The 25933-nt window shown below is 53.0% G+C and overlaps 5 protein-coding genes across 5 annotated transcripts in view; 3 read left to right on the forward strand and 2 right to left on the reverse strand.

The window, feature by feature from the left end:
- LOC311356066 (cleavage and polyadenylation specificity factor subunit 5-like) overlaps nucleotides 1-514 on the reverse strand; it is a gene marked incomplete at its 5' end in the record, with an annotated part of 4646 nt that extends 4132 nt beyond the window's left edge. Inside the window, one exon of the mRNA XM_084475849.1 lies at nucleotides 294-514. Within this exon, the coding sequence (XP_084331975.1) occupies nucleotides 294-514 (221 nt within the window). The remainder of the gene's footprint in view (nucleotides 1-293) is intronic.
- Nucleotides 515-3590: 3076 nt separating this feature from the next.
- On the forward strand, nucleotides 3591-7719 carry nudt21 (nudix hydrolase 21). Its single transcript, XM_084476197.1, has 7 exons — nucleotides 3591-3870; nucleotides 4894-5094; nucleotides 5365-5428; nucleotides 5948-6037; nucleotides 6352-6427; nucleotides 6559-6673; nucleotides 7348-7719. The coding sequence occupies exons 1-7, from the start codon at nucleotides 3749-3751 to the stop codon at nucleotides 7367-7369; spliced, it is 690 nt and encodes a 229-aa protein (XP_084332323.1). The 5' UTR covers nucleotides 3591-3748; the 3' UTR covers nucleotides 7370-7719.
- Nucleotides 7720-8674: 955 nt separating this feature from the next.
- On the forward strand, nucleotides 8675-15913 carry LOC311356414 (prolyl 3-hydroxylase OGFOD1-like). The gene is made up of 12 exons (XM_084476189.1): nucleotides 8675-8904; nucleotides 10038-10183; nucleotides 10614-10660; nucleotides 10841-10941; nucleotides 11560-11676; nucleotides 11750-11841; nucleotides 12575-12703; nucleotides 12791-12904; nucleotides 12994-13073; nucleotides 13176-13516; nucleotides 13582-13710; nucleotides 15665-15913. The coding sequence occupies exons 1-12, from the start codon at nucleotides 8745-8747 to the stop codon at nucleotides 15883-15885; spliced, it is 1677 nt and encodes a 558-aa protein (XP_084332315.1). The 5' UTR covers nucleotides 8675-8744; the 3' UTR covers nucleotides 15886-15913.
- Nucleotides 15914-17182: 1269 nt separating this feature from the next.
- Nucleotides 17183-22910, forward strand: LOC311356420 (tumor necrosis factor receptor type 1-associated DEATH domain protein-like). Its single transcript, XM_084476195.1, has 5 exons — nucleotides 17183-17219; nucleotides 19391-19532; nucleotides 19983-20263; nucleotides 21069-21213; nucleotides 22605-22910. Exons 1-5 carry the CDS (start codon nucleotides 17202-17204, stop codon nucleotides 22892-22894), a joined length of 876 nt encoding a protein of 291 aa, XP_084332321.1. The 5' UTR covers nucleotides 17183-17201; the 3' UTR covers nucleotides 22895-22910.
- A 2879-nt stretch (nucleotides 22911-25789) lies between these two features.
- The window catches only part of cog4 (component of oligomeric golgi complex 4), a gene marked incomplete at its 3' end in the record, with an annotated part of 14639 nt that continues 14495 nt past the window's right edge, over nucleotides 25790-25933 (reverse strand). Inside the window, 1 exon segment of the mRNA XM_084475850.1 lies at nucleotides 25790-25919. Coding sequence (XP_084331976.1) covers nucleotides 25790-25919 — 130 coding nt within the window.

Below are 25933 nucleotides of genomic sequence, written 5' to 3' on the forward strand. Positions count from 1 at the left end.
AGCCGGCGCTGGCCCCCAAGCCCACCCTGAAGCCCGCGGCCCCCGGGGCCCCCCCTGCCGGGGCCCCCCCCCACGGCCCCCCCCGCCGCGGCCCCCTCCCCTGCGGCCCCCCCCCGCCGGGGCCCCGCCCTCCGCGGCCCCGCCCTCCGGACGCAGCACCCCGGAGAACCAGCTCGCCAGGATACAGGAGGCCGACGCCCCCCCCCCGGACCCCCCCGCCTCAGCGCCCGTAGACCCCGCCCCCCCCTCCGGCCCGGCCGCGGCCGTCGCCCCCCTCGACGCCGCGGAGCTACGTCAGGCGGAGGCCCCGCCTCCAGCAGAGGCCACGCCCCCAATCGAGACCACGCCTCCAGCAGAGGCCACGCCCCCGGTGCTCCTGGACGGCCGCGCTGTGGTCTCTACAGCGGGTGTGTCTGCCGTGGCCCCCCCGGCCCCCCTCCTCCGTGGCCCCCCCGGCCCCCTCCTCCGTGGCCCCCAGCGGCTCCACAGCGCCGTCGGGGCCCTCCGTTGCCATGGCCACCACCGCCTCAGGAGCATCACCGCCTCTTCCTGCCGCTTCCTCTGAGTCCGTCACTTCAGCCCCCCGCAGTCCAACAACAACAACAACAACAACAACAACAACAACAACAACAACAACAACAGCAGCCACGCCCTCCGGCCCCTCCTCCTCCGTCTCCGTTAGCTCTGACGCCGTCGCCGTGGACGCCGTCTCCACGGGAACCTTCCAGAACGCAGCGGGGCCCCCCGCCACACCGTCCCCCCGCACCGCACCCCCCCCCGCCACAGGCCCCTCCCCCGCCACAGGCCCCTCCCCCGCCACAGGCCCCTCCCCCGCCACAGACCCCTCCCCCACCACAGACCCCTTCCCCGCCACAGGCCCCTCCCCCACCACAGACCCCTCCCCCGCCACAGGCCCCTCCCCCACCACAGGCCCCTCCCCCGCCACAGGCCCCTCCCCCGGCGCTGAGACTCCGCCTCAGGGATTGGTCGACACGCCGTCTGTCTGTGAGGCGCCGGTCGCGCCGGGCCCCGCCCCCTGCGTGGAGGCCACGCCCACCGGCGTCACCCGCCCGGCGTCGACCGACAGCGCTCACCCTATTGGACCATCTCCTCAGCCAGGCCCCGCCCTCCCCTCTGACACCTCCCATACCTCCTGCCCCGAGTCCTCCCCCTCAGGGGCCCCTCCCTCCCCCTCAGGGGCCCCTCCCTCCACCTCCCCCTCAGGGGCCCCTCCCTCCAGCTCCACCCCAGGGGCCCCTCCCTCCCCCTCAGGGGCCCCTCCCTCCAGCTCCACCCCAGGGGCCCCTCCCTCCTCCTCAGGGGCCCCTCCCTCCACCTCCCCCTCAGGGGCCCCTCCCTCCCCCTCAGGGGCCCCTCCCTCCACCTCCTCCTCAGGGGCCCCTCCCTCCACCTCCACCTCAGGGGCCCCTCCCTCCAGCTCCACCTCAGGGGCCCCTCCCTCCAGCTCCACCTCAGGGGCCCCTCCCTCCACCTCAGGGGCCCCTCCCTCCACCTCAGGGGCCCCTCCCTCCAGCTCCACCCCAGGGGCCCCTCCCTCCCCCTCCACCTCAGGGGCCCCTCCCTCCACCTCCACCTCAGGGGCCCCTCCCTCCACCTCAGGGGCCCCTCCCTCCCCCTCAGGGGCCCCTCCCTCCAGCTCCCCCTCAGGGGCCCCTCCCTCCCCCTCAGGGGCCCCCCCCTCCACCTCAGGGGCCCCTCCCTCCACCCCAGGGGCCCCTCCCTCCCCCTCAGGGGCCCCTCCCTCTACATCCCCCTCTGTTGACCCTCCGGTCACAAGCCGTCCCGGTGCCGGCGGACTGAGCAGCGTCAGCACCGAGGATACGGAGCTCTCCTCTGTTTCCATGCCAACGGCAGCTTCCCCTCCGGATGCCACCAGCCCGACAGATCCCCGCCGCGCCGAGGCTAACGACGAGCAGACCCCCCCGGAGGAGAAGCCCCGGCGTGACTCACCGCCCGGCGGGGGGGGTACGAGCTGCTGAGCGCTTAAAGGAGACGTGTCACCACCGCCGGGGGGGGGGGGGGGCGGGGGGGGGGGGCGGCCGTCACCAGCCTCCACTGACATCACAGGTGGGCGTGGTCCACCTAGACGTGTGTGCTGATAGGTCAGTCCACCGGCCGACCCGGTGGACCGGGGCAGACGCTGCTCGTCTGTCCGTCACACGTCTAGGTGGACCACGCCCACCTGTGATGTCAGAAGAGGCACATTTTCCAAACGGCTCGTAGCGGCTGATGACACTCCCACCCGGTGGTGGTGATACGTCCCCTTTAAGTGTGATTATTGATTATATTATTGTATTATTATCTTTAAGTGTGATCATCGATGCCTTGGTCTTAAAGTGGAACTGAAGCTGACTGTGGTGTTTTTCTTTCAGAGACAGAAGCAGACGTAGAACGCAACGTTCAGCGGAGCGACAGAGAGGAGGAGCAGGGAGAGGAGGAGGAGCAGGGAGAGGAGGAGCAGGGAGAGGAGGAGCAGGGAGAGGAGGAGGAGCGGGGAGAGGAGGAGCGGGTCAGAGCAGGAGAGAGGGAGGCCCCCGGGGCCCCGGCCCGCAGCCCCGCGGCTCCAGACCCCCCGGAGGCTGAACCAGATGAGACCAGCTCCACCCGTGAAGAATGAGTTCCTAGAGAGAGGCGTACAATAACAACTGCATCCACCAGGGACCGACTACTGTGAGAGGGGAGGGGGCCGCAGTAGGGAGGAGGGGGGAGGAGGGGCACACGCGTCATGGGACCAAAGAACTGCCCTCCCATTGGACGAGAGGATCCAGCAGCGACTTTGTCTGTTTGTTGTTGTCGATGTATTTTTTTTATGGATATGATTGAATATTGAACTGCACGTATAAGATGTACTGTATGAGAAGAACTGTGGTGGAAACATGTTTACAATAGATGATAAGAGACGTACTCTTCACTGTTAAACATGTTTACAATAGATGATAAGAGACGTACTCTTCACTGTTAAACATGTTTACAATAGATGATAAGAGACGTACTCTTCACTGTTAAACATGTTTACAATAGATGATAAGAGACGTACTCTTCACTGTTAAACATGTTTACAATAGATGATAAGAGACGTACTCTTCACTATTAAATGGATTGTCGACTTCATCATTTAATGTTCTCACTTTTCTCAAGGAAAAATAATGATTATAGAAATGATTTATTCATATAATATATAATAATACTGATATGGTCTGGATTAAAGATTTCAAATTGTTCAGAGCTAATTAAAGGCCTATGTGTCATGTCTCTTATTTAGGACAAAAATAACGAGCCATAGCAATAAATAAAGAATATCCATTGTACATAGCCTACATATGAGTTATATGTCAGAGAATATTTTAAAAATAATGTGCTTATCTATGATCCATCGCTGCAATGGTTGCAGTTACACTTGTTTTATTATTACAAGGACATCCACGGATTGGAATAATATAAAACCGTATAATAGAATCATAATCCATTCCAAACGATGCAGTCGGGTGCAACGCGCGCCTCCCACCCGAGGGGGCGCTGTGACGTCAGCCAACCAATAGAACTACAGCTCAGGAGGCGCGGAAAGGGAGGGCCGAAATAAAGAAACAAGCATTTTTTCCTTTGTAGTTCCGCAGTTTCTGCAATCAACCCTAACTTAACTTTATTCACCAGCTTCGGGCGTCCAGCTCCACAGCGCCGGTCCGCGACAGAAGGGTTGCCGGTTCGACGCCCGCCCAGCAGCAGCAGGATGTCCATCGTGCCCCCGAGCCGCTCGAGCGCCGGCTGGCCGCGCGGCGGCTCCGTTCAGTTCGGGAACAAATACATGAGCGGGCCGGCCAAGGCTCTGAGCCTGGAGCGGACCATCAACCTGTGAGTACTGGTCCACTACACACACTAGTACACTAACACACACTGAGCCTGGAGCGGACCATCAACCTGTGAGTACTGGTCCACTACACACACTAGTACACACTAACACACACTAACACACACTGAGCCTGGAGCGGACCATCAACCTGTGAGTACTGGTCCACACTAGTACACTAACACACACTAGTACACACACTAGTACACACACTAACACACACACCCCCTGGAGAGGACCATCAACCAGGGTCTCTGGTCTGCGTGGTGCGTCTGTCCCCTACCTGTAGTCTGTACCAGTGATCCGGTCTGTCCCCTACCTGTAGTCTGTACCAGTGATCCGGTCTGTCTCCTACCTGTAGTCTGTACCAGTGATCCGGTCTGTCTACCTGTAGTCTGTACCAGTGATCCGGTCTGTCTCCTACCTGTAGTCTGTACCAGTGATCCGGTCTGTCTCCTACCTGTAGTCTGTACCAGTGATCCGGTCTCCTACCTGTAGTCTGTACCAGTGATCCGGTCTGTCTCCTACCTGTGGTCTGTACCAGTGATCCGGTCTCCTACCTGTAGTCTGTACCAGTGATCCGGTCTGTCTCCTACCTGTAGTCTGTACCAGTGATCCGGTCTGTCTCCTACCTGTAGTCTGTACCAGTGATCCGGTCTCCTACCTGTGGTCTGTACCAGTGATCCGGTCTCCTACCTGTAGTCTGTACCAGTGATGCGGTCTGTCCCCGTGGTCTGTACCAGTGATCCGGTCTCCTACCTGTAGTCTGTACCAGTGATCCAGTCTCCTACCTGTAGTCTGTACCAGTGATCCGGTCTGTCTCCTACCTGTAGTCTGTACCAGTGATCCGGTCTGTCTCCTACCTGTAGTCTGTACCAGTGATCCGGTCTGTCCCCGTGGTCTGTACCAGTGATCCGGTCTCCTACCTGTAGTCTGTACCAGTGATCCGGTCTGTCCCCTACCTGTGGTCTGTACCAGTGATCGGGTTCGTTGGTCAGTAGAGTTCAGCTCCTCTGGTTCTGTACCAGGTACCCTCTCACCAACTACACGTTCGGCACCAAGGAGCCGCTGTACGAGAAGGACAGCTCGGTGGCCGCGCGCTTCCAGAGGATGAGGGAGGAGTTCGACAAGATGGGGATGAGGCGGACGGTGGAGGGCGTGCTCATCGTCCACGAGCACCGGCTGCCCCACGTCCTGCTGCTGCAGCTCGGCACCACCTTCTTCAAGCTGTGAGTACCATCGGCCGTACCATCGTGTTCCTGTACAGTCTGTGGTACCATGGGGGGGGGGGGGGGGTCGGCTGGTAACCGCAAGGTCGCTGGTTGGATCCCCGGAGTGTGGAGGCCGCCCCTCACCCTCACTGCTCCTGACCCCGCTGGCCGTCGCCCTGCGGGGTCGACTCCGCCGTCGGTGTGTGAGTGTGTGATGAACGGGTGAATGTCAGTCAACACTGTGAAGCACTTTGACCAACAACCCCCCCCCCCCCGCCCCCCCCCCAGGCCCGGCGGAGAGCTGAGCCCCGGAGAGGACGAGGTGGACGGGCTGAAGCGCCTCATGACGGAGGTACGGACGGCCTCCTGCTGAGAGGCTGCTGTTAGAACAAAATATCGTGTAGAACAAAAACATGACAAAGTGCAAGCCCTTATTTCCATCACGGTCCCTGGTGTTACGAGACAGGACGTATATCCACATGAACAAAACATTAAACTTCATAAAAATAGACTATGAGAGGCTAACAATATAAAAGAATCCTCCCTAACCCTTACTCTCCGTACTAAAGTGTAATGTGCATACACAGACAAACGCCAACAGACACAACCCACATGGAGGAGGACGTGTTCGTGTCACCAGGGGTTTAAATTCACCCTGACCTGTTTTCTGAAACGATGATAGTTGTCTATGCTCTTAATTTCCAACGGTAACTTATTCCAGTTCACCACACCACTATGTCTGAGAGTACACTTACCAACGTATGTTTTGAACTTAGGCCGGTACGAGTCTGCATTACTAGCTCTGTGTGGTAATGGGTGGTAATGGTTGTGTTGGTCTGTTGTCCTACTGCTGCTCTCCGTCTGTCGTCAGATCCTCGGCCGTCAGGACGGCGTAAAGCAGGACTGGGTCATCGACGACTGCATCGGGAACTGGTGGCGCCCCAACTTTGAGCCCCCGCAGGTCAGTGCCCCCCCCCCCCTCCCCCACGGCTGGGGGGTCATGAGGTCATGAGGTCACCCTCTGCTGACCAGACACCAACCAGTGCAGACTAGAGCAGTATCTAGTCTTTACCTCCACGTCTCTCTGAACGTAGAATCAGTGCTGGCCGATCGTAACCGTAGAAACTGTTTGTTGAGTCTCTGCCTCGTACGTTGGTCTTCAACACAGAGGATGTTTTATGGATGATAAAACGTGGTTATTGTGGTACCGATTGCATCTCGTTGAGTCTGTGTTCAGCCTGGTTGACGTGTCCGTCCGTCCGTCCGTCCGTCCAGTATCCGTACATTCCGGCTCACACGACCAAACCCAAGGAGCACAAGAAGCTGTTTGTGGTCCAGCTCCAGGAGAAAGGTCCGTCTGAACGCACGCTGACGTCCAAACATGAATATGACTCAAAGTTGTGATTGATGAACGTCCAGTCGGGATTGACTCGTGTCCTCGTGTCCTTGTTTCCTCGTGTCCTTGTGTCCTCGTGTCCTCAGCTCTGTTCGCGGTCCCTAAGAACTACAAGCTGGTGGCCGCTCCCCTCTTCGAGCTGTACGACAACGCCCCCGGCTACGGACCAATCATCTCCAGCCTCCCGCAGCTGCTCAGCAGGTACCTGCCGGCTCCATTGAAGTATCTGTAACGGGTTAACCTAGTGATGGTTAGTGTATACGGGGAACGGGTTAACCTAGTGATGGTTAGTGTGTACGGGGAATGGGTTAACCTAGTGATGGTTAGTGTATACGGGGAATGGGTTAACCTAGTGATGGTTAGTGTGTACGGGGAATGGGTTAACCTAGTGATGGTTAGTGTGTACGGGGAACGGGTTAACCTAGTGATGGTTAGTGTATACGGGGAACGGGTTAACCTAGTGATGGTTAGTGCTGGCTCTTGGTTCTATGAACATCCTCACGGTACCCACAGGACATATTGTATGTTCTCTTCCTTCTGACTAACGTACTTATTGTCGCTCTCTCTGTATAAAGCGTCTCTAGATGCCTCAGTGTAAGTGAGGTTTAAGGAATAGGTTTGGTTTGGTTCAGCTTACTGCCCGGGCTGTGGCCTTCTGCTACTCTGCCACATCAAGTCTGGATGTCCGTTTTTCTCCGTCATAGATTAAAAAGGAAATGTATAAACGTTGGAATGCACAAAGGTTTTTAAGTTGAATTGATGACTTGAATATAAGTATACAATTCTTGACGTGAACTCCGTAAAACTGACAAAGGCTTCAACATGCAACACATTATCTTTGTTCCTAAATCACTCTTTTCTTTGTTGTTTTTCAGGTTTAACTTCATCTACAACTAAGAGGACGTGTGTGAGGCTGTCTCTGTGAGCACAGCCCTTATGGACGTAGTTCAAGAGGAGCTTTAGAAGAACTGTTCATCACTGAAGGACTGTCCCAGCGCCTCCTCACTGGGAGCACTGGGCTCCACTGGGGGTGGAGAGGGGTTAGGGGCCGGGGAATTTGTTTGTTTTTTTTACCTGGGGGAAAAGAAAAAAGTGATATTTTCTATCATATGTTGTTTCCTTATCCCAATGCTACAAATTCATTTTACTCTCAAAAGATTTGTCTGATTAAAAAAGAAAAAGCTGCAACTTTGAGTTTCTTGTTTTAACCTGTGATGATGTGAGTGTTTTTTATTTTAATAAAACTGTTTGTTTAGCGGAATGATCTCTTTCTGGAGTGTGTTGATGGATTTATTCAGGTTGAGTTCTCACATTTTCCAAAGGGTATTGAAAGTAATATTTATAACATTACCAATATATCAAGCTGCTTTTTTTTTTTTTTTACAATTTTTCTACAATGGGGTGAAAATGAAAATTTTCAAAATTTCACCCCAAGCAGCCGTATCATAAAATACCGGTTCTTCAGAAAGACAGTTCTGTTCACACTGCATTGACTCTGTTCTGTAATGTGTCAAAGAGCCAGACTGGATTAAACTGCGGTGATGAGAGGGTATTTATAGCTTCCACAGGCAGGACACTCTAAGTGTTGCTCCGCACTTCTCTGGGAATTACAGATGCAGGCTTTGGTAAACCCTTTGAGGATTTCCATTATGTGTTTTATGTATCAGGTCAACTTAACGTTCTTTGTAGTGGTCTCAGAGCTGTATTATCAACAACGAGGCTCCTGGAATATGTTCATATTCTGTTCACAATGCAGTGAAGCCAATAAAAAAGGTATCACATGTGTGTGTATATATATATATATGTATGTATATATAAGTATATAAAAGTATTTTTAAGTGTTTTTTTATATTTACTATATAAATATTGTTGGCCAATATAAATATATATATATATATATATTATATATATATATATATATATATATATATATAATATATATATATATATATATATATATTTGCCAAAAATATATGAAATCACAATTAGAAAAGTCTTGATAATTGTCAATGTAACAAATGTTGTAAAATAACCAAATCAGGTTATATTTATGACGGTGTCATAAATATAACCTATAATATAATATATAATATAATATAATAATAATATAATAATAAAGTGTGTGCGCCTTAACGTGCGTGTCGTAGATCCTCCGCGACGCTCGCCGCCTGCTAGCGAGACGCTGACGTCGACACTGTGCGCCCGGACCGGACTTTAATAGAGTGGACGGAACCAAAGTAAACATCCAGATGTGGAGCATGAGGCGGCAGCGATGAGTTCCAAACGACCACAGGAGCACAGCGACAACCCGGAGAAGCGGAAGAGGATAAAGAAACGCGAAGAAGTGGCTCAACTTTCTGTGGTGGTGGACGACGAGGAAGTGAAGAAAGCCGTGAAGGAAGCATGGGCACAAGGAGTCCACTACTCCCATGGTGAGTGGACTAGGGTCCTAAACAAGAGTCCTAACCCCTAGGGTCCTAACCTAGAGTCCTAACCTAGAGTCCTACCCTAGAGTCCTACCCCTAGAGTCCTACCCTAGAGTCCTAACCCTAGAGTCCTACCCTAGAGTCCTACCCTAGAGTCCTACCCTAGAGTCCTACCCCTAGAGTCCTACCCTAGAGTCCTACCCTAGAGTCCTAACCCTAGAGTCCTACCCTAGAGTCCTACCCTAGAGTCCTACCCTAGAGTCCTACCCTAGAGTCCTACCCTAGAGGGTCCTGGACTGGATCCACTGGACCGGGGTACTCAGACAGGGGTGAGACGGGTTAGGACGGGGGTGAGACGGGTTAGGACGGGGGGTGAGACGGGTTAGGACGGGGGTGAGACGGGTTATGACGGGGGTGAGACGGGTTAGGACGGGGGTGAGACGGGTTAGGACGGGGGTGAGACGGGTTATGACGGGGGTGAGACGGGTTAGGACGGGGGTGAGACGGGTTATGACGGGGGTGAGACGGGTTAGGACGGGGGTGAGACGGGTTAGGACGGGGGTGAGACGGGTTAGGACTCGGGGTGAGACGGGTTAGGACTCGGGGTGAGACGGGTTAGGACGAGGGGTGAGACGGGTTAGGACGGGGGGTGAGACGGGTTAGGACGGGGGTGAGACGGGTTAGGACGAGGGTGAGACGGGTTAGGACGGGGGTGAGACGGGTTAACGTTGCTGTTGTTGACCTTGTATCTTCGTTAACAATTCATGCATGATTACAACATCCTAACGCCTGTCTGTCTGTCCTAACGCCTGTCTGTCTGTCCTAACGCCTGTCTGTCTGTCCTAACGCCTGTCTGTCTGTCTGTCCCAAAACCCGTCTGTCTGTCCTGAAGCCTGTCTGTCTGTCCTGAAGCCTGTCTGTCTGTCCTAACGCCTGTCTGTCTGTCTGTCCCAAAACCCGTCTGTCTGTCCTGAAGCCTGTCTGTCTGTCCTGAAGCCTGTCTGTCTGTCTGTCGGTCGTCTAGTTCCATTATCTTGCGGCCCTCGGTGGACCCTCTGTTGTTGTTCTCCTGATGGGCTGAGGACCACATCACACCACAGTGCTTCTGGCCTCACGTCTCCTCTCTCTTCACTTTCCAGAGAACCTGGAGCTGAGCTGCTACCCGTTCCCACACTGCATCATCAAGGACTTCATCCACAGCGAGGCGTTCACAGAAAACCTCCAGAAGGAACTTCTGGAACTCAACTTCCACGAGAAGTCCAATGACCTCTACAAGTTCAAGCAGGTTGGCCCCGTCGTTAATAACTCTCTTGGTTCTACTGGTTAATACCGTCTCTAGGTTCTACTGGTTAATACCGTCTCTAGGTTCTACTGCTGTGGTTAATACCGTCTCTAGGTTCTACTGGTTAATACCGTCTCTTGGTTCTACTGGTTAATACCGTCTCTAGGTTCTACTGGTTAATACCGTCTCTTGGTTCTACTGGTTAATACCGTCTCTAGGTTCTACTGCTGTGGTTAATACCGTCTCTAGGTTCTACTGGTTAATACCGTCTCTTGGTTCTACTGGGGTTAATAATGTCTCTTGGTTCTACTGTGGTTCATACCGTCTCTTGGTTCTACTGCTGGGGTTAATAACGTCTCTTGGTTCTACTGCTGTGGTTAATACCGTCTCTAGGTTCTACTGGTTCATACGTCTTCTCTCTCCTCTCTTCCAGTCTGACGACTTACGGGAGAGAACAGAGTCCCACATCTCAGGCCTCAGGTAAAGTGGAACCTGGTCTTCTGTTTTAACGTAGAGACAACATCTGGCTGATTGGCTTGAATTTCTTAACTCTCTGTTTTTGGGACGTCTGTAGTTGTAGACGTAGTCTGTAGACGTCTATAGGCCTGTGTTTATTAATACTCATGATCATAATACTCATTATTCTGTATGTTGTATCAGGGCAGCGTTATTTGGCCGCTTCCGCTCGTGGCTGGGAGACGTTCTGAGTGTTGAGCTGGAACCCACCGTAGACATCTCCTGTGCCAAGTACCAGTACACCGGTAATACTAGTAATACTTATTAATACTGTGGTAAGACTTATTAATACACCGGTAATACTCATTAATACACCGGTAATACTGTGGTAATATTTATTAAGAATACGTGGTAATACTATTATTACAGTGGTAGTATCTGTTATTACAGAGGTAGTATCTGTTCTACGTGGTAACACTGGTAGTAGTATCTGTTCTACGTGGTAACACTATTACTACAGTAGTAGTATTACAGTAGTAGTAGTAGTAGTATCTGTTCTACGTGGTAACACTGGTAGTAGTATCTGTTGTACGTGGTAACACTATTACTACAGTAGTAGTAGTAGTAGTAGTAGTAGTAGTATCTGTTGTACGTGGTAACACTATTACTACAGTAGTAGTAGTAGTAGTAGTAGTAGTATCTGTTCTACGTGGTAACACTGGTAGTAGTATCTGTTCTACGTGGTAACACTGGTAGTAGTATCTGTTCTACGTGGTAACACTATTACTACAGTAGTAGTACTACAGTAGTAGTAGTAGTAGTATCTGCTCTACGTGGTAACACTATTACTACAGCAGTAGTACTACAGTAGTAGTAGTAGTAGTAGTAGTAGTATCTACGTGGTAACACTGGTCCCTCTCCAGACGTGCTCCTCTGTCATGACGACGAGCTGGAGGGCCGCCGCGTGGCCTTCATCCTCTACCTGGTCCCTCCCTGGCAGAGCAGCGACGGGGGAACGCTGGACCTGTACGCCACCGACAGTACGTAGCTCACAGCAGGGGGGTCCCTGGTTCTCCTCAGAACAGACCAGTAACGCTGTTCCTCCTCCACCAGGTCACCTCCAGCCCAAGCACATCGTCAAGTCGCTGGTCCCCTCCTGGAACACGCTGGTGCTGTTTGAGGTGTCCCCCGTCTCCTTCCACCAGGTGGGCCTCTCTGAATTCTGGGCCTCGCCGTGGGGGTGTGGGTGGGGGTGGGCCTCGTGTTGGGGGTGTGGGGGGGTCTGGTGGTGAGGGGGTTCCACGCCCTGGGGGGTCCGGGCCCTGACGTCGTCCCCCTGTAGTCCTCTACCTGCTCCTGAACCAGGTTTACTTCAACAACGATACGTGTACGATACGTGTATGATATGTGTACGATACGTGTACGATACGTGTACGATACGTGTACGATACGTGTACGATACGTGTACGATATGTGTACGACATGTGTACGACATGTGTACGATACGTGTACGATACGTGTACGATACGTGTACGATATGTGTACGACATGTGTACGACATGTGTACGACATGTGTACGACATGTGTACGACATGTGTACGACATGTGTACGACATGTGTACGACATGTGTACGACATGTGTACGATACGTGTACGACATGTGTACGATACGTGTACGATATGTGTACGATATGTGTACGATATGTGTACGATACGTGTACGATACGTGTACGACATGTGTACGACATGTGTACGACATGTGTACGACATGTGTACGACATGTGTACGACGTGTGTACGACATGTGTACGACGTGTGTACGACGCTTTGGATAAAAGTGTCCCCTGACCCGCCGGTCGTGACCCCAGAGTAGCGGCCCCAGAGTAAGGGCCCCTCCTGCCCCAGAGTAAGGGCCCCAGACTAACCTCTGCTCCTGCAGGTGGCGGAGGTGCTGTCGGAGGACAAGTGCCGTCTGTCTCTCAGCGGGTGGTTCCACGGGCCGTGTCTGGAGCGGCCCTCGCGCCACGTGGAGGAGGCCCTCCCCAGGAGCCCCCACCTGCCCCGCGACGTGAGTGGACGGCCCCCCCCCCCCCTCTGCCTCCAGGTGCGTCAGGCTCCTGTACTGACGCCTGACGCGCTGCCTGTTTCCTCCCAGGAGACGCTGCTGCTGGAGTGGGTGAACCCCATGTATCTGGACATCTCCTACCAGGAGCAGATCCAGGAGGAGTTTGAAGAGAGCGCCGAAATCCAGCTCAAAGACTTCCTGAAGGTGCGCCTCCTCCTCTGTCGGTGTTGTCTTCACTGCTTGTGTTTCTTCCGTCCTCGCTGCTGACGCTCTCTCTCTCTCTCTGTCGCCAGGAGGAGAAGTTTGCGGAGGTCAGCGTGGCTCTGAGGCTGCACGACATCCAGTGGGCCAGGAGGGGGCCCCCCAACAACAGGTGGGCTGTCTCCCCCGTCTCCCCCCCCCTGTCTCCCCCCTTTACCCTCCCTCCTCTCAGCCCTCCCTTGAAGGCGGTGGTAGTAACGGCGCTGCTCCCCAGGTCCTACGAGGTGGCGTCTCTGGAGAGCCTCCCGTCGTGCGTCAGCGAGTGCTGGGAGCTGCTCTGCTCCGAGGCCTTCTTCCTGCTGCTCTCCAACTTCACCGGCCTCCGGCTGCACTACCTCTGCCCCAACGATGAAGACGACGAGGAAGAGGACGAGGACGGGGACGGAGAGAAGGAGGAGAAGGAAGAGGAGGAGGAGGAGGAGGTAGAGGAGGAGGAGGAGGAGGTAGAGGAGGAGGAGGAGGAGGTGGAGAGCCAAGAGAGCGCGAGGGACGGAGAGGCCACGGGGTCCGCGATGGAGACAACGCCGTCGACGAAGAAGAAGACCAAGGCCAAAGGTAGAGGGGGGGTGAGGGTGAGGGTCCCCTCCAGGTGAGTCTGACTCTAACCTCTGCCCCCCCAGAGCCCAGCACCCCGGAGTACGCCGGAGAGCTGCGGCGCTGGACCCACGGGGGCTACACCCTGCTCCACGACGGGGAGGCGGTGAGGGCCGAGTACGCCCTGGACCTCCTGCTGCCCTTCGGCTGCTCAGGTCAGAACCCCAACCTACTAACCTACTAACCTAACCTACTAACCTAACCCCACTAACCTAACCCTAACCCCACTAACCTAACCCACTAACCCCACTAACCTACTAACCTAACCTACTAACCTAACCCACTAACCCCACTAACCCTAACCCCACTAACCTAACCCACTAACCCCACTAACCTAACCCACTAACCCCACTAACCTAACCCTAACCCCACTAACCTAACCCACTAACCCCACTAACCTAACCCTAACCCCACTAACCTAACCCACTAACCTAACCCACTAACCCCATTAACCCACTAACCTAACCCCAACCTACTAACCCACTAACCTAACCCACTAACCCCACTAACCTAACCCACTAACCCCATTAACCCACTAACCTAACCCACTAACCTAACCCTAACCCCACTAACCTAACCCACTAACCTAACCCACTAACCCCATTAACCCACTAACCTAACCCCAACCTACTAACCCACTAACCTAACCCTAACCCCACTAACCTAACCCCACTAACCCCATTAACCCACTAACCTAACCCTAACCTACTAACCCACTAACCCCATTAACCTAACCCTAACCTACTAACCCACTAGCCCCACTAACCCACTAACCCTAACCCCACTAACCTAACCCCACTAACCATAACCCCACTAACCATAACCCCACTAACCATAACCCCACTAACCTAACCCCACTAACCATAACCCCACTAACCTAACCCCACTAACCATAACCCCACTAACCATAACCCCACTAACCTAACCCACTAACCTAACCCACTAACCATAACCCCACTAACCTAACCCCACTAACCATAACCCCACTAACCATAACCCCACTAACCTAACCCACTAACCTAACCCACTAACCATAACCCCACTAACCCCATTAACCTAACCCCACTAACCTAACCCCACTAACCATAACCCCACTAACCATAACCCCACTAACCCCATTAACCTAACCCCATTAACCTAACCCCACTAACCTAACCCTAACCCCACTAACCCCATTAACCTAACCCCACTAACCCCATTAACCCACTAACCTAACCCTAACCTACTAACCCACTAACCCCATTAACCTAACCCTAACCTACTAACCCACTAGCCCCACTAACCCACTAACCCTAACCCCACTAACCTAACCCCACTAACCATAACCCCACTAACCATAACCCCACTAACCATAACCCCACTAACCTAACCCCACTAACCATAACCCCACTAACCCTAACCCCACTAACCTAACCCCACTAACCTAACCCCACTAACCTAACCCCACTAACCCTAACCCCACTAACCTAACCCCACTAACCATAACCCCACTAACCTAACCCCACTAACCCACTGACCCACTGACCTAACCCTCTGATTCCTGAACTTGAGTAACGGCCGATACCAGTACACACTGATAAAGTACACACTGATAAAGTACACACCGATAAAGTACACACTGATAAAGTACACACTGATAAAGTACACACTGATAAAGTACACACCGATAAAGTACACACTGATAAAGTACACACCGATAAAGCCTCTAGCACAGTGTACTACTAACACGTCTTCTCTGTTACCATGACACGATGAGGCTCCCTGCCTGTGTAGTGAAGGAGTCATGTGATGCATTGGATGTCATGTGATGACAGTCATGTGATGCATCGGAGCGGCACTAGACCTGCGTTCTCTCCCCCGATGCGGCCTGCAGTGCCGGGCGTCAGCGACGGCGGGAATTGAGTTTGATGGTTAGAGATGTCTCTGGATCAGACTGGAACAGCTTTAGTTTGATTTGTTTTGTGTGTGTGTGTGTGTGTGTGTGTGTGTGTGTGTGTGTGTGTGTGTGTGTGTGTGTGTGTGTGTGTGTGTGTGTGTGTGTGTGTGTGTGTGTGTGTGTGTGTGTGTGTGTGTGTGTGTGTGTGTGTGTGTTCGTGCGTGTGCGTGCAGACTGGCCCTCAGAGTTCGGCGGCTTCACGTCCTACGTGGCCAACGAGGAGGACGAGGAGCTGCTGACGGTGAACCCCGAGGACAACTGTCTGGCGCTGGTGTACCGCGACAAGGAGACGCTCAAGTTCGTCAAACACATCAACCACAAGAGCTCCTGTCAGGAGAACGGCAATAACCTCCGCAGAACCTTTTACGACTTCTCTTTTGTGTACTATGAATAAATCTTTGTGACTTTTACACTTTGGTTGTTTCTCCACTGCTGGTCCGACCCACACTGTCCGCCGTACAGTATGAGTCACTGTCAGGTCATGGAGGGTCTAGGGTACAGTATGAGTCACAGTCAGGTCATGGAGGGTCTAGGGTACAGTATGAGTCACTGTCAGGTTATGGAGGGTCTAGGGTACAGTATGAGTCACAGTCAGGTCATGGAGGGTCTAGGGTACAGTATGAGTCACTGTCAGGTCATGGAGGGTCTAGGGTACAGTATGAGTCACTGTCAGGTCATGGAGGGTCTAGGGTACAGTATGAGTCACTGTCAGGTCATGGAGGGTCTAGGGTACAGTATGAGTCACTGTCAGGTCATGGAGGGTCTAGGGTACAGTATGAGTCACTGTCAGGTCATGGAGGGTCTAGGGTACAGTATGAGTCACTGTCAGGTCATGGAGGGTCTAGGGTACAGCAGGAGGCAAACGGTTTTAGATAATGACACTTTTGTAGGATTTGTTGTTTTTCTGTTAAATACGTAATGTGTCCTTGGTCAGAAAGGCCAAAACAGTTTCTGTACTAATCACAATTTGTGTATCTATGGTCAAATTACGAAATGTACGAAATATGAATTGGCTGAATTTAATAAAATAAATGTGTTGTAATTGATAGCAACTAAGACAACCACTTAATGTAGAAACAACTCTGTCACCCCCTGGTGGCGAAATAAAAACCAACCGTGTTTTATCTACTGGGGCTTAAATTCAAATGTCAATTTCAGTTCATTTTGATGAGAAAAATGAACTTGAGATAAGAATAAATAATAATAGAATTATTCTAAAAGCAATCTCAATCACGTGATTTCGATTGCTTAATCACTCAAACAAACGATCTGGATAATATGATTATGACTCTGGCGTTTAAATTAATTGGCCAAGACTCCCGAGACTTAATAAACCACTGCTTGGTTGAACTGGTTCTGCCGGCCGGGCTGAGAGGTCCATGGTCCACCAGTATGGCTCTGGTATGGTCTACCAGTATAGTCTGGTTTGGTTCACCAGTAAGGGACTGGTTTGGTCCACCAGTATAGTCTGGTTTGGTTCACCAGTATAGTCTGGTTTGGTTCACCAGTAAGGGACTAGTTTGGTTCACCAGTAAGGGACTGGTTTGGGGAGCCGCCATCAACCATTTCCTCTCTGCTGAGGGTCCGCCCCCCTCGACTAAAACTTAACTTCGTCCAATCGCAGCGTTCCCTGATTCTCAGTCAGCCAATCACAGGGCGCGACGCTCCCAGCAGGCTGTGGGCGTGGTCCCGAGGAGGAAGCGTCCGAACATGGTGACAAAGTTCCAGGTAAGTTCTTAAAGATTCACGATCGGGGCGACGCCAAAGAGCAGCCGTCTGCACGGTGTGTCGTTAACACATGTGTGTACGAGTACTTTCTTTGTACTTATTTTGTACCTAACTGTCTGTCCTGCAATTCACGAAGACATTGGTGTTGTTCTGAAACCCATTCAGCAAACCAGTCCTGTACTGGTCCTGTACTGGGCCGAGGACTCCGGGTCGTTTTCAAACCGAGTCTTTGCTAAACCCGGTGTCTGTGTCTCTCGTCCCCCGGACCTCGCCGTGTCGGGTCGGGGTGAGTGGATCTGAGAGCGACCGCTCAGGATAATAATCCTTTACATCTGCGGGGGACTAATCTTACCATTATATTTATAGAATACCAGCGCATAGACATATAGGCATATGATTACATATGGGATAAGGCATCGTATTAGTTTAACAGAAAAGCATAATCCCTTGTGATGTTCTTTCCACGAAGAGCCATTAATGTGCAGAGCAGAAACACATCAGAACGAAAACAAGTCCGCATCAGAGCGGGAGAAACAAATCACGACCAGGGAGTCTGACGTTACGAGTTGTATTTTAAATTGGCCTGTTTGTATACCTTCTGCTGAAGGTGTCCTCCTATCTGTATTTGCCCTGCACGTATTTCCTATAAACCTAATGCTCATGGAAAAACGGTCCCATATACTGTATTAGATTTTCTTACAGGCCTAATGTAATAATATAGTAATAATAATAATGTATGCATAATATCATTCCATTAAGCTTTCAGACGGTTAAACCAAACATTTCAATATCAGTTATCTTTTAATTAGAGTGGGAGTTACACCGTGTTTCTAGTGATTGTGGGCTTATTTCCACCCCCCCCTGAATCCTGTAGCACGCAGATAGACTCTGAGCAGCATGTTGGCCTAAAGATAGATATAAGATATCTATCTACCTATAAGATAGATGTCTATAGATGTGGACGAATTGTACTCATGTCACGTTTATCGTGTCTAGGAATGGTCGATAATTAAATGCACTTTAAGTTATTAATTTATTTTCTGCGATGCTAGTAAGTAGCTCTGGCACAGCATCTTGGCTCCTGCGTCTCCCCTCTAGAAGTCCGACCCAGGGATGGTTTTCCGCCAGGAATACGAGGCTGCTTCTCAGGAATCTTCTCGCGCCAACGAGATGAGATGGTGTGTGTGAACCTGGGCCTGTGTTCAGACGAAGGACGAAGCGAAGGTGTTAACTGAGGACGTGTTGTTACACCACAGCATGGGCCCGCCCCACGCGGCTAAATCAAGACCCTCCGTTTGGCACCAGGCTATTTAAAACACACGTCATACATTATGAAACAAATCCGGCGTTATGAGTGTAATATCGTCCCTCCTATGAACGCGCTGCGGGCCCCTCGCCCCCGGGGACGCATCAGGGGCCCAACCAGGGCCGTGAATTATCATAAACTTCAATGTGATGAAGCTCAATGGTTGAATGCATCCTGAATACACATTGTGATGTATATTAATACACATTAATACACATTGTGATGTATATTAATACACATTAATACACATTGTGATGTATATTAATACACATTAATACACATTGTGATGTATATTAATACACATTAATACACATTGTGATGTATATTAATACACATTAATACACATTGTGATGTATATTAATGCTGCATAATATTTGCTGCGATGAATGATTGGTTCTCATGTCGCTGGCATGCTCGCATGGGTGTTGATATCTGGGAATGAGAAAGGAGAAATGAGAATGACAAGAAACCACAACCATCACTTCCTTTCCTCGGTGTGTTGTGGAGAGTCGGAAGCTTTAGTTTCTGACGCTCTGAGTTACAATCTGCTGCTGATTCCCGCCGGGAGAGATTTGGAGAACGGGACATTTGAGGACGAGCAGAGATGAACGTCACCGGCTGACGCGTCAACATTTAGTTATTTATGATCGTTTATAATTGTTGTTATGATCCCATAAGATTGTAAACATGGCCCTGACCGATCTGAGTCCTAATGAACTGTGTGTGTGTCTGTGTGCGTGTGTGTGTGCGTGTGTGTGTGTGCGTGCGTGCCTGTGTGTGTGTGTGCGTGTGTGGTGCGTGCGTGCGTGCGTGTGTGTGTGCGTGCGTGCGTGTGTGTGTGTGTGTGTGTGTGTGTGTGTGTCAGAGCATGGCAGATGTCGGCGCCTGGTCGGGGGGGGCGGTCCTGTTCCTGAAGTCGCTCTGTCCTCAGGTGAACCTGCTGTCGCTCTACAAGGACCCCCACCACAAGTTCACCCTCTTCAAGGTCATCAAGCTCACCCTGACAGGTAGACCCGCCCCCCCCCCCAGGCCCCGCCCCCCACGGCCCCACACCAGACCTCACACCGTGTGTGTGTGTGTGTCTGTGTGCGCGGGTGTGTGTGTGTGTGTGTGTGAGAAGGGAGCCAAAAGATTGGCAACACGATGCTCTGTCTCAGTGTGTAGTACATGAATCTGCAGACAAAGATGTTGATCCATAAGTGTTGTGTGTAGATAACTTAACTCTGTGTATGATAACTTAACTCATCATGTCTTCAGCTCGTTGAACCTATCAGTAATTTCTTCCCAAAATGTTTGGATCTTTTTCTCCTTCTTTGTAAATTTGGATCCAAATAAAAGCATTTATGTGTGTGTGTGCGTGTGCGCGGGCGTGTGTGTGTGTGCACATATGCATGCGTGTGTGCGTGTGTGTGCGTATGTATGTGTGTGTGCGTGCGTGCGTGTATGCGTGGCCCCAGACTCTGCGGGGGGGCTCGGCGGCTATGAGATCCTGAAGCTTCACGACGCCGACCCCCTGCTGGGCGTGGAGCTGAAGTTCGTGGAGCAGGAGGCGTGCCAGCGCTTCCTCCAGAGCTACGTCTCCGGAACGCTCCGCCAGGCGCTGGCGCAGCACGCCGGGCGGCTGCTGGGCGCCGGCCCCGAGGCCAAGCTGGAGACGCAGCTGAAGGCCGGGGACCAGACCCTGGACCTGTGCCTGGACCGCCTGGAGGCCTGCCTGGACCACATGCACCTCTCCCAGGTAGGGGGTCACCCACCACTCACCCGTAGGGGGTCACCCACCTCTCACCCGTAGGGGGTCACCCACCACTCACCCGTAGGGGGTCACCCACCTCCCCCAGGTAGGGTGCTGTAGGGTGCTGCTCATCCCCCTCTCACCCATAGGGTGCTGTAGGGTGCTGTTGGGTGCTGTAGGGTGCAGCAGGGTGCTGTAGGGTGCTGTAGGGTGCCGTAGGGTGCTGTAGGGTGCTGTAGGGTGCCGTAGGGTGCCGTAGGGTGCAGTAGGGTGCAGTAGGGTGCCGTTGGGTGCTGTAGGGTGCCGTAGGGTGCAGTAGGGTGCAGTAGGGTGCCGTTGGGTGCAGTAGGGTGCCGTTGGGTGCTGTAGGGTGCAGTAGGGTGCCGTTGGGTGCCGTAGGGTGCCGTAGGGTGCCGTAGGGTGCAGTAGGGTGCCGTAGGGTGCCGTTGGGTGCCGTAGGGTGCTGTAGGGTGCCGTTGGGTGCTGTAGGGTGCTGTAGGGTGCCGTAGGGTGCCGTAGGGTGCCGTAGGGTGCAGTAGGGTGCAGTAGGGTGCTGATGATCACATGATCAGAGACCTGGAGGCCTGACTGGTCCAGCGGCGCCATGGAGACACGAGGCCGGTGCCCTGGTTCTGGTCTCTGGTTCTGGTCTCTGGTTCTGGTCTCTGGTTCTGGTCTCTGGTTCTGGTCTCTGGTTCTGGTCTCTGGTTCTGGTCTCTGGTTCTGGGGTCTGCGTGTTGGGAACCAGTGACGGGTTACTGGGAGCACTGGTCCCCCGGTGTCTGAGAGTGTTTGATTGATGTGTCCTCAGTCGGCGCGTCTCCGTGACGACGAGATGGAGGAGCTGGAGCAGCGGCTCCAGGAGCAGGCCCTGGGGGGCCCGGGGGCCCCGGGGCCCCCCCCAACCCCGCCGCCCCCGCCCGGAGACTGCTTCCGCTTCCAGACCGGGATGTTCGGTGAGGACCGGACCTAAGACCTCAGGTCTAAGACCTGAGGTCTAGAGCCTTTAGACCTTAGGACCTGAGGAGCCTTTAGAGGTCTAAGACCTGACAGCCTTTAGAGGTCTAAGACCTGACAGCCTTTAGAGGTCTAAGACCTGACAGCCTTTAGACCTTAGGACCTGACAGCCTTTAGACCTTAGGACCTGACAGCCTTTAGACCTTAGGACCTGAGGAGCCTTTAGAGGTCTAAGACCTGACAGCCTTTAGAGGTCTAAGACCTGACAGCCTTTAGACCTTAGGACCTGACAGCCTTTAGACCTTAGGACCTGAGGAGCCTTTAGAGGTCTAAGACCTGACAGCCTTTAGAGGTCTAAGACCTGACAGCCTTTAGACCTTAGGACCTGACAGCCTTTAGAGGTCTAAGACCTGACAGCCTTTAGAGGTCTAAGACCTGACAGCCTTTAGAGGTCTAAGACATAACTATATAATATAGTTAGTTATATAACTATAACTACCTATATCATCTATATATATAACTATATCACCTATATATATATAACTATATCATCTATATATATAACTTTATCACCTATATATATAACTATATCATCTATATATAACTATATCAGCTATATATATAACTATATCATCTATATATATATAACTATATCATCTATATATATAACTATATCACTATATATATATAACTATATCATCTATATATATAACTATATCACCTATATATATATAACTATATCATCTATATATATATAACTATATCACTATATATATAAATATATCTATATAAATATAACTATTTATCTATATAAATATAACTATTTAATCATCTATATCATGAACCATGAACTATATCATCTCCTTTCAAAGTGTAAAACAGAACCATATTGCACCTGTTATACATCTGTTATATATCTGATATATATATATATAGAGTGATAGATATATAGAGTGATAGATAGATAGAGTGATAGAGTGATAGATAGATAGATAGATAGATAGATAGATAGATAGAGTGATAGACTGATAGAGTGATAGATAGACAGACAGACAGACAGATAGATAGATAGATAGATAGATAGATAGAGTGATAGATAGATAGATAGAGTGATAGATAGATAGAGTGATAGATAGATAGATAGAGTGATAGATAGATGGATAGAGTGATAGATAGATAGAGTGATAGATAGATAGATAGAGTGATAGATAGATGGATAGAGTGATAGATAGATAGATAGATCTGTTAGGGGCCGTGTTCTTCATAGACTGAGAGCCATTTAATCAGAATCAAGCCTCACATTAACACCTCTCTCTCTCTCTCTCCCCCTCTCTCCCTCTCCCCCTTCCTCTCCCCCTCCCTCCCCTCCCCCTCCCTCCCCCCCCCCCAGAGGACCGTATCCTGACCCCCGCCGACGTCCACAGCTTCTCCAACGGCGTGGGCCGGCAGTGGAAGCACGTGGGCCGGGCGCTGGCGCGGGGCTGCGGCGCGCTCAAGGGCCCCGCCATCGACAACCTGGCCTACGAGTACGAGAGGGAGGGGCTCTACGAGCAGGCCTACCAGATGATCAGCCGCTTCACGCAGGCCGAGGGCAGCGCCGCCAAGCTGGGCCGGCTGGTGGGCGCGCTGGAGGACTGCCGGCTCACCGGGCTGGCCGAGAGCCTGCTGGGCGTGGCCTGAGGCCGCCGGCTACTGGGGCCGCCCCGGTGGCTCTACTGGGGCGGTCCCAGTGGCTCTACTGGGGCCGTACTGGGGCCGTCCCAGTGGCTCTACTGGGGCCGCCCCGGTGGCTGTACTGGGACCGCCCCAGTGACCCTGTACTGTACTGGGGCGGCCCCAGTGACCCTGTACTGTACTGGGACGGCCCCAGTGACTGTACTGGGACCGCCCCAGTACAGCTACTGGGACCGCCCCAGTGACTGTACTGGGACCGTCCCAGTAGCTGTACTGGGACCGCCCCAGTGACCCAGTACTGTACTGGGACGGTCCCAGTACAGTACTGGGACCACCCCAGTACAGCTACTGGGACCGCCCCAGTACTGTACTGGGACCGTCCCAGTGACTGTACTGGGACCCTACACCCAGTGTAGGGAGCAGAGGAGGGGTGGAAGATGTACTTATGAAATATTTGATCTTTGGTGTGTGTGTGTGTGTGTGTGTGTGTGTGTGTGTGTGTGTGTGTGTGTGTGTGTGTGTGTGTGTGTGTGTGTGTGTGTGTGTGTGGTTTATATCTGGAGCGTGGTTCTTTTAACCCAGTGCTCAGTGCTCTGTTGTGTCAGTCGGACCCTCTCTCCTCCGTCGGGCCCAGAGAGAGTCAGTCGTAACCTTTGAGGTATTAGACGTGTGAATGCTGAGCACAAATGTGATTGTCGCTGGTATTTCTGTTTAGCCAAATGGGCGGATTAAATGGTTGTAAAACAGTTTGATGTTTATGTTGGATGCATTAGTATAATTGAAGATGAAAATAATTTAGGAAAAAATTCCCTCAGGTATAATTTGCAATAATCCCCTCTCTCTCTCTATCTCTCTGCTCTCTCTCTCCCCCCCTCTCTCTCTGCTCTCTCCCCCCCCTCTCTCTCTCTCTCTCTCTGCTCTCTCTCTCTCTCTCTGCTCTCTCTCTCTCCCTCTCTCCCTCTCTCTCTCTCCCCCCCTCTCTCTCTATCTCTCTGCTCTCTCTCTCTCTCTCCCCCCCTCTCTCTCTGCTCTCTCTCTCTCTCCCCCCTCTCTCTCTGCTCTCTCTCTCTCTCTGCTCTCTCTCTCTGCTCTCTCTCTCTCTGCTCTCTCCCTCTCTCTCTCCCCCCCTCTCTCTCTGCTCTCTCTCTCCCCCCCCCCCTCTCTCTCTCTCTCATTAAACGGTTCTTAAGGCAGTATATATCTTGTGTGTGGGGGGGTCCTGCCTCTGGTCCAGGAGGAGGGGGGGGGGGGGGGGGGGGGGGTCTGGCTCCATTAGGGCTGATGGTCCACCCCCCCCCCCCCCCCTCCCCTTCCCTCGCTGCACTTGTCCGCTCATCCAGATGTGATGCGGATTAGAAGCTTTTAACACACTTATATCTGTAGCCCACAAAGGACCAACAGTAAATACGAGATAAATATATTAAAATATATGAATAAACATCACCGCGGCGCGTGACCCACATACGGAGGACGGTACATACGCGCAGGTGTGTATATATAGCTCTAGCGCTGTCGGTCAGTTCTGTTGTACACCTGCAGAGGGGTTTTATTTAATTTAAACACGGATCTTCTTCAGTTCTCTTGACTGTTATTTATTACCCATAATTCAGCCGCACGTCTCAAACCTCTGCACCGTCAACACCAACACACGGCGGCGCGGGCAGAGGAGTGACCCGCGGTAACGACTCCGTCAGGGCGGCCGTGCAGAAGGCTTCCATTGGAGCCGTCTTCCCCGGGACGCGATTAAAGCGCCTCTCGGCCGCCGTGACGTCAGCGAGATCGCCTCTCTCTCTCTCTCTCTCTCTCTCTCTCTCGCTCTCTAGGTGAGTCTCGCGCGCTCTGCCTCCTCCTCTCGCGGCGGCTCGCAGATTGAACGATGCACTCGCTCGCGCGGACTGTTATCAGCGCCGCCCTATAGAGAGACCCCCACCTCCGAGCGCTCGAGCACAACGACCCCACCTCCCGAATCGCGAGCAGCAGCGCCTACCACCACCACCTCCACCTCCACCTCCACCTCCGAGGCTCGAGCGGAACCCCACCCCCTCTCCGACGGGAGGGACACGGCGCGAGACACCGCGAGCTGCAACGGACTAAATACCTCTCGGATCCCGACCGGGCCTAATGCTGTAGCGCGAGAGAGAGAGAGAGAGAGAGAGAGAGACGGAGAGAGAGAGGGAGAGAGAGAGAGAGAGAGAGGAGCAGGGAGAGAGAGAACGAGAGAGAGAGACGGAGAGAAAGAGAGACCGAGAGAGAGAGGGAGAGAGAGAGAGCGAGAGAGACACACACAGAGCGAGAGAGGGAGAGAGAGAGAGAGAGATCCGCACTGATTGAGTCGGCAGGGACAGGGCGGAACAGCGGAGCCTTCACTCTGAACCATGGGCTGCACTCTGAGCGCCGAGGAGCGCGCCGCTCTGGACCGGAGCAAGGCCATCGAGAAGAACCTGAAGGAGGACGGCGTCACGGCGGCCAAGGACGTCAAGCTGCTGCTGCTCGGTAAGGAACCGGGACCCGGGGTGGACCCGGGGGACCGGGGGGGGGGACCGGGGGGACCGGGAGGACCGGGAGGGCCGGGAGGGAGGCGCCGCCGCCGCCCCGCCGCTCCGGGAGGGAGGGAGGCGCGCCCCGCCGCCGCCTCCTCAGCACCGGCTGCTCTCCGTGGTTCTGATTTCGCCGCTCGCCGCTCCGTCGAGTCTCACTCTGCCGTTCTCCGTTCTTTGCAGGCGGCGGGGAGTCGGGCAAGAGCACCATCGTGAAGCAGATGAAGTGAGTGTCTTTACGGCTGATTTATTGTGCGGTTTTTCCGGCCTCGTCATGGGGGGGGGGGGGGGGGGGAGGAGGAGGGGAGGAGGGAGGGAGGGAGGGAGGGGGGGGTAAGGCCCAGATTGCGCCTCCCTTGACTCGCTAAAGCTGAGCCGCCATGTTTCCGGAGGCCGGAGCCCAAGGTCTGCCGGGGGACTCGAACCCTCCCGCGGACGGACCGGCGCCCGGGCCGGGCCGGGGGGCAGCGGGGGCTCCGGGCCGGGCCGTGGTTCTGACCGCCCCGGG

Source organism: Micromesistius poutassou (genome assembly GCF_964030765.1).
Source record: "Micromesistius poutassou genome assembly, chromosome: 12".
NCBI classification, from domain to species: domain Eukaryota; kingdom Metazoa; phylum Chordata; class Actinopteri; order Gadiformes; family Gadidae; genus Micromesistius; species Micromesistius poutassou.